This window comes from Salvelinus fontinalis, chromosome 34 (genome assembly GCF_029448725.1).
Source record: "Salvelinus fontinalis isolate EN_2023a chromosome 34, ASM2944872v1, whole genome shotgun sequence".
NCBI lineage: Eukaryota > Metazoa > Chordata > Actinopteri > Salmoniformes > Salmonidae > Salvelinus > Salvelinus fontinalis.
Window position 1 is genome coordinate 35,269,835 of NC_074698.1, and position 11,182 is coordinate 35,281,016.

Genomic DNA, 11,182 nt, shown 5'->3' on the forward strand with positions numbered 1-11,182 from the left:
GGACCACAGACATGTCCTGAGAGAGGAGAGGACCACAGACATGTCCTGAGAGAGGGAGGGATAGAGGAGGAGGTGCTACCAGGAGAAGAGAAGGAGAGGGATAATAACAAGCCAAGCAGCAGGAAGAGAGAAAGAGGAGTTGAGGAGAGCCCTAATCCATAGATATTTAGACAGAGGGGGAGAAGCTAAAGCTTGTAGAGGTCCCTTTAGCTGGTCCCAGGTCAGACCATATTATTAGGCTTTCAACACTCAGTAAGCAGACATGACCACCACCACTGATCCTGAGCCTGTATGTCACTCAACAAGAGATAAATGCCTAGTGGACGATATAAATGTGCTGACTGGGTCAAAACCTGAACAGAGGTTAATAGTAATCATAGCAGGGCACTGCTCATTATCCCTGGCCTGGCGATCTGATTGGCTCCTGCTGACTGTACACCCTGCCACTCCAGAGTCTACACATATTGACCCGCCCTCTCACTGTCACGTCTCCTGCTGGTTGGTTGACAGGGCCATATCTCCTGCTGGTTGGTTGACAGGGCCATGTCTCCTGCTGGATTGGTTGACAGGGCCATATCTCCTGCTACTGGTTGGTTGACAGGGCCATCTCTCCTGCTACTGGTTGGTTGACAGGGTCATCTCTCCTGTTGGTTGGTTGACAGGGCCATCTCTCCTGCTACTGGTTGGTTGACAGGGTCATCTCTCCTGCTGGTTGGTTGATAGGGGCATCTCTCCTGCTGGTTGGTTGACAGGGCCATGTCTCCTACTGGTTGGCTGACAGAGCCATGTCTCCTGCTGGTTGGTTGACAGGGCCATGTCTCCTGCTGGTTGGTTTGGTTGACAGGGCCATATCTCCTGCTGGTTGGTTGACAGGGCCATGTCTCCTGCTGGTTGGTTGACAGGGCCATGTCTCCTGCTGGTTGGTTGACAGGGCAATGTCTCCTATTGGTTGGTTGACAGGGCCATGTCTCCTGCTGGATTGGTTGACAGGGCCATATCTCCTGCTACTGGTTGGTTGACAGGGCCATCTCTCCTGCTACTGGTTGGTTGACAGGGTCGTCTCTCCTGTTGGTTGGTTGACAGGGCCATCTCTCCTGCTACTGGTTGGTTGACAGGGTCATCTCTCCTGCTGGTTGGTTGATAGGGCCATCTCTCCTGCTGGTTGGTTGACAGGGCCATGTCTCCTACTGGTTGGCTGACAGGGCCATGTCTCCTGCTGGTTGGTTGACAGGGCCATGTCTCCTGCTGGTTGGTTGACAGGGCCATATCTCCTGCTGGTTGGTTGACAGGGCCATGTCTCCTGCTGGTTGGTTGACAGGGAAATGTCTCCTATTGGTTGGTTGACAGGGCCATGTCTCCTGCTGGATTGGTTGACAGGGCCATATCTCCTGCTACTGGTTGGTTGACAGGGCCATCTCTCCTGCTACTGGTTGGTTGACAGGGTCGTCTCTCCTGTTGGTTGGTTGACAGGGCCATCTCTCCTGCTACTGGTTGGTTGACAGGGTCATCTCTCCTGCTGGTTGGTTGATAGGGCCATGTCTCCTGCTGGTTGGTTGACAGGGCCATATCTCCTGCTACTGGTTGGTTGACAGGGCCATGTCTCCTGCTGGTTGGATGACTGGGCAATGTCTCCTATTGGTTGGTTGATAGGGCCATGTCTCCTGCTGGTTGGTTGACAGGGCCATATCTCCTGCTACTGGTTGGTTGACAGGGCCATGTCTCCTGCTGGTTGGATGACTGGGCAATGTCTCCTATTGGTTGGTTGACAGGGCCATCTCTCCTGCTACTGGTTGGTTGACAGGGTCATCTCTCCTGCTGGTTGGTTGACAGGGCCATATCTCCTGCTGGTTGGTTGACAGGGCCATGTCTCCTGCTGGTTGGTTGACAGGGCCATGTCTCCTGCTGGTTGGTTGACAGGGCAATGTCTCCTATTGGTTGGTTGACAGGGCCATGTCTCCTGCTGGATTGGTTGACAGGGCCATATCTCCTGCTACTGGTTGGTTGACAGGGCCATCTCTCCTGCTACTGGTTGGTTGACAGGGTCGTCTCTCCTGTTGGTTGGTTGACAGGGCCATCTCTCCTGCTACTGGTTGGTTGACAGGGTCATCTCTCCTGCTGGTTGGTTGATAGGGCCATCTCTCCTGCTGGTTGGTTGACAGGGCCATGTCTCCTACTGGTTGGCTGACAGGGCCATGTCTCCTGCTGGTTGGTTGACAGGGCCATGTCTCCTGCTGGTTGGTTGACAGGGCCATATCTCCTGCTGGTTGGTTGACAGGGCCATGTCTCCTGCTGGTTGGTTGACAGGGAAATGTCTCCTATTGGTTGGTTGACAGGGCCATGTCTCCTGCTGGATTGGTTGACAGGGCCATATCTCCTGCTACTGGTTGGTTGACAGGGCCATCTCTCCTGCTACTGGTTGGTTGACAGGGTCGTCTCTCCTGTTGGTTGGTTGACAGGGCCATCTCTCCTGCTACTGGTTGGTTGACAGGGTCATCTCTCCTGCTGGTTGGTTGATAGGGCCATGTCTCCTGCTGGTTGGTTGACAGGGCCATATCTCCTGCTACTGGTTGGTTGACAGGGCCATGTCTCCTGCTGGTTGGATGACTGGGCAATGTCTCCTATTGGTTGGTTGACAGGGCCATGTCTCCTGCTGGATTGGTTGACAGGGCCATATCTCCTGCTACTGGTTGGTTGACAGGGCCATCTCTCCTGCTACTGGTTGGTTGACAGGGTCGTCTCTCCTGTTGGTTGGTTGACAGGGCCATCTCTCCTGCTACTGGTTGGTTGACAGGGTCGTCTCTCCTGCTGGTTGGTTGACAGGGCCATATCTCCTGCTGGTTGGTTGACAGGGCAATGTCTCCTATTGGTTGGTTGACAGGGCCATGTCTCCTGCTGGTTACCAACCAGTAACCAACCAACCACATTATTACACCACTACTCTACCACTACATATCTACAATACAACACATTATTACACCACTACTCTACCACCACATATCTACAATACAACACATTATCACACCACTACTCTACCACCACATATCTACAATACAACACATTATTACACCACTACTCTACCACCACATATCTACAATACAACACATTATTACACCACTACTCTACCACCACATATCTACAATACAACACATTATTACACACTACCACAACATACCTACAATACAACACATTATTACACACTACCACAACATACCTACAATACAACATATTATTACACCACTACTCTACCACCACATATCTACAATACAACACATTATTACACCACTACTCTACCACCACATATCTACAATACAACACATTATTACACCACTACTCTACCACTACATATCTACAATACAACACATTATCACACCACTACTCTACCACCACATATCTACAATACAACACATTATCACACCACTACTCTACCACCACATATCTACAATACAACACATTATTACACACTACTCTACCACAACATATCTACAATACAACACATTATTACACCACAACGTATCTACAATACAACACATTATTACACACTACTCTACCACCACATATCTACAATACAACACATTATCACACCACTACTCTACCACCACATATCTACAATACAACACATTATTACACCACAACATGTCTACAATACAACACATTATTACACCACTACTCTACCACCACATATCTACAATACAACACATTATCACACCACTACTCTACCACCACATATCTACAATACAACACATTATTACACCACTACTCTACCACCACGTATCTACAATACAACACATTATTACACCACTACTCTACCACCACATATCTACAATACAACACATTATTACACCACTACTCTACCACCACATATCTACAATACAACACATTATTACACCACTACTCTACCACATATCTACAATACAACACATTATTACACCACTACTCTACCACCACATATCTACAATACAACACATTATCACACCACTACTCTACCACCACATATCTACAATACAACACATTATTACACCACTACTCTACCACCACATATCTACAATACAACACATTATCACACCACTACTCTACCACCACATATCTACAATACAACACATTATTACACCACTACTCTACCACCACGTATCTACAATACAACACATTATCACACCACTACTCTACCACCACATATCTACAATACAACACATTATTACACCACTACTCTACCACCACATATCTACAATACAACACATTATTACACCACTACTCTACCACCACGTATCTACAATACAACACATTATCACACCACTACTCTACCACTACATATCTACAATACAACACATTACCACACCACTACAGAGCTATGACGTAGAGACAGACATCTTGCCTCCATTTCTGTAATTCACCCTCTCTGTGTCAAATCCCTCTTTCAAACCTAATGACTCCAGAGGTGGGAACACAGGCTGCCAATCATCGCTGCTGCCAATGAAGACAGAGCAAGAGAAGAGCTGAGGACCAAGGCATGAGAGCAGCGAGCCGACTCAGCCGAGGCCAACGATGGCTGTTTATTTAACAGGTTATTAAAAGGATGACATGGTAGCTGCGAGACGCTAAGCCGAACCTCTCGTAACGTTGTTTTCTCTCGCCTCCTGTCTTTTAGAAGCGATGTTTATTTATTTGGCGGTAAAGTATCTTATGTGGTGCCAATGGTGCACTTCTATGGGCTGAAGAGAGTCGGGTCATGTGCATCCTAACCAGCAGGGATGGAGATTAATCCTGTTATGGAACTAAAGGACGGGGAGGGGGGTTCAGGGACAGGGGCGGGGGAACCCCAACACTTCACCAATCTCCTTTGTTCTCTTCTTTCCTAGGTTGTCACACAGACACAGACACAGACATAGACACACACATACGGCACACGCAGATAAACACACACAGAGAACCATGTTTCTGAACCTCTGGAGAAGGAGGTTCCTCTGTATGCAGAATGGGTAGGAAATCAGCGCTCTCTCACACACGCACGCACGCACGCACGCACACACACACGCACACACGCACACACACACACACACACATACACACACAAATACGCACACACACAAACATGCACACACACACACGCACACACACAAACATGCACACACACACACACACACAAACATGCACAAACATGCACACACACACACACACAAACATGCACACACACACACACACAGTTTCAGTAGAGACCCGACTGAGGCCCTGGAGCGAGCAGCAGGCAGGAAAGTGGAACCGGGGGAGGCTTGAGAGAACAAGGAGGTGTTGTCATGGGAACGACAGTGGGGAAACAGTGCTAGAGGGGAGGTGGCTGCATTACAACAGAACAGTGGGCAGATGATGCAACTGGTCAGTATACTGTGTGTGTGTGTGTGTGTGTGTGTGTGTGTGTGTGTGTGTGTGTGTGTGTGTGTGTGTGTGTGTGTGTGTGTGTGTGTGTGTGTGTGTGTGTGTGTGTTCAGTCTGACCAGGGCTCATTGCTCCAGCAGCACAGACCCCATCAAGGCAGGCTCTCCACAGCAGCAGGGATTACCACACATTAGACAGGGTTTCCCCACATCTAATCTGTCTCTAAGTGTTGGGGGGACGGTCATCGTTGCCAGTTGAGATTGTTTAATCTGCTCGGATGTGACATCCATACCATCCCTGTGGCACTGGGACGTGACGTTCTGTCTTCACTAGGGGAATTATCCTCCACAATAGCAGGATGTACTGGGGTGTACTGTACTGTACAAACACACTGTACTGTACAAACACACTCACAATCCATCCATCCATCCATCCATCCATCCATCCATCTCTCTCTCTCTCTCTCTCTCTCTCTCTCTCTCTCGCTCTCTCTCTCTCTCTCTCTCTCTCTCTATCTCTCTCTCTCTCTATCTATCTATCTATCTATCTATCTATCTATCTATCTATCTAGCTATCTATCTACAGTGAGGGAAAAAAGTATTTGATCCCCTGCTGATTTTGTACGTTTGCCCACTGACAAAGGAATGATCAGTCTATAATTTTAATGGTAGGTTTATTTGAACAGTGAGAGACAGAATAACAACAAAGAAATCCAGAAAAACACATGTCAAAAATGTTATAAATTGATTTGCATTTTAATGAGGGAAATAAGTATTTGACCCCCTCTTAATCAGAAAGATTTCTGTCTCCCAGGTGTCTTTTATACAGGTAACGAGCTGAGATTAGGAGCACACTCTTAAAGGGAGTGCTCCTAATCTCAGTTCGTTACATGTATAAAAGACACCTGTCCACAGAAGCAATCAATCAATCAGATTCCAAACTCTCCACCATGGCCAAGACCAAAGAGCTCTCCAAGGATGTCAGGGACAAGATTGTAGACCTACACAAGGCTGGAATGGGCCACAAGACCATCGCCAAGCAGCTTGGTGAGAAGGTGACAACAGTTGGTGTGATTATTCGCAAATGGAAGAAACACAAAAGAACTGTCAATCTCCCTCGGCCTAGGGCTCCATGCAAGATCTCACCTCGTGGAGTTGCAATGATCATGAGAACGGTGAGGAATCAGCCCAGAACTACACGGGAGGATCTTGTTAATGATCTCAAGGCAGCTGGGACCATAGTCACCAGGAAAACAATTGGTAACACACTACGCCGTGAAGGACTGAAATCCTGCAGCGCCCGCAAGGTCCCCCTGCTCAAGAAAGCACATATACATGCCCGTCTGAAGTTTGCCAATGAACATCTGAATGATTCAGAGGACAACTGGGTGAAAGTGTTGTGGTCAGATGAGACCAAAATGGAGCTCTTTGGCATCAACTCAACTCGCCGTGTTTGGAGGAGGAGGAATGCTGCCTATGACCCCCAAGAACACCATCCCCACCGTCAAACATGGAGGTGGAAACATTATGCTTTGGGGGTGTTTTTCTGCTAAGGGGACAGGACAACTTCACCGCATCAAAGGGACGATGGACGGGACCATGTACCGTCAAATCTTGGGTGAGAACCTCCTTCCCTCAGCCAGGGCATTGAAAATGGGTCGTGGATGGGTATTCCAGCATGACAATGACCCAAAACACACGGCCAAGACAACAAAGGAGTGGCTCAAGAAGAAGCACATTAAGGTCCTGGAGTGGCCTAGCCAGTCTCCAGACCTTAATCCCATATAAAATCTGTGGAGGGAGCTGAAGGTTTGAGTTGCCAAACGTCAGCCTCGAAACCTTAATGACTTGGAGAAGATCTGCAAAGAGGAGTGGGACAAAATCCCTCCTGAGATGTGTGCAAACCTGGTGGCCAACTACAAGAAACGTCTGACCTCTGTGATTGCCAACAAGGGTTTTGCCACCAAGTACTAAGTCATGTTTTGCAGAGGGGTCAAATACTTATTTCCCTCATTAAAATGCAAATCAATTGATAAAAATGTTTGCATGCTTTTTTCTGGATTTTTTTGTTGTTATTCTGTCTCTCACTGTTCAAATAAACCTACCATTAAAATTATAGACTGATCATGTCTTTGTCAGTGGGCAAACGTACAAAATCAGCAGGGGATCAAATACTTTTTTCCCTCACTGTATCTGGCTAGATGACTGACTGACTGACTGACTGACTGACTGACTGAATGGTTGGCTGATAGGCTGGAAGGCTGGCTGAGTGGAAGGCTGGCTGAGTGGAAGGCTGGCTGAGTGGAAGGCTGGCTGAGTGGAAGGCTGTCTGAGTGGAAGGCTGGCTGAGTGGAAGGCTGGCTGAGTGGAAGGCTGTCTGAGTGGAAGGCTGGCTGAGTGGAAGGCTGGCTGAGTGGAAGGCTGGCTGAGTGGAAGGCTGGCTGAGTGGAAGGCTGTCTGAGTGGAAGGCTGGCTGAGTGGAAGGCTGGCTGAGTGGAAGGCTGTCTGAATGGAAGGCTGGCTGAGTGGAAGGCTGTCTGAGTGGAAGGCTGGCTGAGTGGAAGGCTGGCTGAGTGGAAGGCTGGCTGCAGGTGGGATTGACTGACTGCATCAACTTGCTCTCCATAGCTCACTGGTCAGCACAGATCAGAAAGAGGGAGAGGAGAGAGGAGAGAGGGAGGGAGGAGAGAGACACACATACACACTCAAGTTCTCACACACATGTACACACACATACGCACACACACACACACACACACACACACACACACACACACACACACACACACACACACACACACACACACACACACACACACACACACACACACACACACACACACACACACACACACACACACACACACACACACACACACACACACACACACACACATATCTACAGACAACACACAGATCTTCACACACCACACATATCTACACACACCACACATATCTACACACATCACACAGATGTCTCTAATACAGACACAATGCAGAGCTGTGAATCACTCCATCTGCCTTCTATCTGAGGAGAAATGGGAGACAAACCCACTGTGTTCCCACAGTCAGTCAACAGTCAATATCACGAGGCAGTATCTGTAACCTTCAGTATACAGCGTGTGCTTGTGATTATACTCCCCAACGTGTCTCCTGTCATCTACGCCCAGAACACAAAGCCCCTCCCTTTCTCTCTCAGCCTGAATCAATAGAAGGAAGAGCAGAGTGATCTAACAAAGTCAGAAAATTGTTTTTTTTCTCCAGGAACTTTGTCTCGTTGTGAGTCAGAAACAAGGTGAAATAGCGAACCAACCCTTGGCTGGCTGACTGGCATCTGCTCTCTGCCACATTAAGACAAGATGAGAGAGAGAGAGAGAGAGAGAGAGAGAGAGAGAGAGAGAGAGAAAGAGAGAGAGAGAGAGAGAGAGAGAGAGAGAGAGAAATAGCCCATTGAATTGAAATAGAAGGAGCGAGTCCAGTCCAGTCTCTACTTACCCAGTAAGAACATACTGTTAGTGGCTGCAGACTCTTTGCTCTCTCTATCAGTGGAATATTCCAATCCTGTCCTTCAGTGGATTTCAGAACAACAGACGTGTCCTATCACAGTAATACCATGTCACAGTCACAGGAACCCAGACCAACACTGAAACTAACCAGACTGCAGAAATTCTCCCAGACAAATGGCTCTGAGTTGAACCCAGCAACTCAACCCATGGAAAGTAACTAGAGGAGAGAGAGACTGACTGACAGACTGCACAGAACGGAGCCTGGGAGCCGACTGAGGAACTCAGTGCCTACTTCCTCCCAATAAAAACCAAAAGGAATTTCAAATGGCTACTAAAATGGGGGGATTTCCTCAGAACAGTCAGAGTCATCTTGAAAACATTAAAGGAACTGGTAGCCAAATTCCTGTTGGTTTGGAAACAACCGTGGTGGGAGGACAGGAGTTCAGCTGGCCCCCTCTCTCTTTGTGTTCTGGAGAGGGTGGAGTGGGAGAGTTGGACCCCCCAGGGACTGGAGCGCGGGGGCCCGTCTGATCAGAACCAGAGAGCCAGGCTGTAGCTGGAGTCAGGCCAGAGCAGGACTGGAGGGCTGGGGGAAAGTGGCAGCAGCGCACGCCTCCAACACTCTGCACACTGCGTGCCTGTGGAGTGACTTTAGTGGATGTGGTCAGAGCGGGGGTGGGAGAAACGGACAGAGGGCGCGAGAGGTAGAGAGGGAGAGAGGGAGAAACGGACAGAGGGCGCGAGAGGTAGAGAGGGAGAGAGGGAGAGAGGGAGAGATGTAGAGAGGGACAGAGGGGAAAAGGGTGTGTACAGTAGAGAGTTAATGAACAGGAGAAAAGGAGGGAAATGAGTGAGAGTGTATTGATGGAGATAAGGTTTAAGGAGTGTATGTGTGTGTGTGTGTGTGTGTGTGTGTGTGTGTGTGTGTGTGTGTGTGTGTGTGTGTGTGTGTGTGTGTGTGTGTGTGTGTGTGTGTGTGTTTGATTTGACAGTCAGTGTTTGTTGAGTGCCTTCGTGGTCAGCCACTCGCTAGTGAATCCAGGGGACTGAAAGTGGTGAAAAGGATTCTGGGATGTTTTTCCCAAAGTGCTATGCAAATAAAATTGGCTTAGAAAAGGTCAACCGAAGCTCCCCACCCACCTCAGCCAGCTGTTTAGACAATATAGTTCTTTACATGATCAGGATGAGAGATTCTAATCCCAAACAAATGAGCTCTCCTGGCTGCTCCTGTGTTGGCAATACGCCTCATCTAGTTCTGGATACAGACAATGCTGCCACACACACACAGACACACACAGACACGCACGCACACACACACACACACACACACACACACACACACACACACACACACACACACACACACACACACACACACACACACACACACACACACACACACACACACACACACACACACACAAACACACACACACACACACACACACACACACACACACACACAGGCATTGATGCCAGAGAGACAGAGAACAGCCAATAGGTGGATAAAGGCTCTATGGGATCCTGTTATAGTGTGTGTGGAGGGTGGAGTACACGGCATTCTCTGATGAGACACACACATCCTACCAACATAATAGCCTTTAACTCTCTCTCTGTGCGTGCGTGCGTGTGTGCGTGCGTGCGTGCGTGCGTGTGTGTGGGAGAGAGAGAGGGGAAAACACATCTGGACAGCCCTGACAGGGTGATGGGGGGAACACATCTGGACAGCCCTGACAGGGTGATGGGGTGATGCTGTGTTCTCATACCTACAGCGCCCTCCTCCCCCAAGGCAGTCAGCTTCTCTTTTAATAGAATTAATCATTTATAAACCTTCTGCCTCTGCTCACACAGGTTTCTCATTGTCAAGAAATGGTCTGGTCCGCCGCCCGCTCAAACACTCTCACCACTGTGCCAACTGTGGGGAAAACAGACGGGAACGTCGGGAATGGCTGTCTGGACGGGATCCTGCCGAAGACACGTTTTATGGGCACACAGCGCGGGGGTAGATATTTGCAGAAGACCGGGATGTGTGGCGTTTCACAGACAATAAGAGCTTTGAGCTTTCAGGGCTGGGAGTAGGGCTGGGAGAAGGGATGGGAGAAGGGATGGGAGAAGGGATGGGAGAAGGGTTGGGAGAAGGGCTTGGAGAAGGGATGGGAGAAGGGCTAGGAGAAGGGCTGGGAGAAGGGATGGGAGAAGGGATGGGAGAAGGGCTGGGAGAAGGGATGTTAGAAGGGCTGGGAGAAGGGCTGGGAGAAGGGCTGGGAGAAGGGCTGGGAGAAGGGATGGGAGAAGGGCTGGGAAAGGGGG

The 11,182-nt window shown here is 48.9% G+C and overlaps 1 protein-coding gene across 12 annotated transcripts in view; it reads right to left on the bottom strand.

The window, feature by feature from the left end:
• The window catches only part of LOC129833964 (BAH and coiled-coil domain-containing protein 1), a 217,364-nt gene that overhangs the window by 115,164 nt on the left and 91,018 nt on the right, over positions 1–11,182 (bottom strand). The window contains exon 1 of one of the 12 annotated variants that reach the window (XM_055898774.1): positions 8,862–9,803. The exons of the other annotated variants lie outside the window; for them this stretch is intronic. Within the exon in view, the coding sequence (XP_055754749.1) occupies positions 8,862–8,874 (13 nt within the window). The 5' untranslated portion in view covers positions 8,875–9,803. Of the gene's footprint in view, positions 1–8,861; positions 9,804–11,182 lie in introns of those variants that run through there. 12 annotated transcript variants of the gene reach the window in all.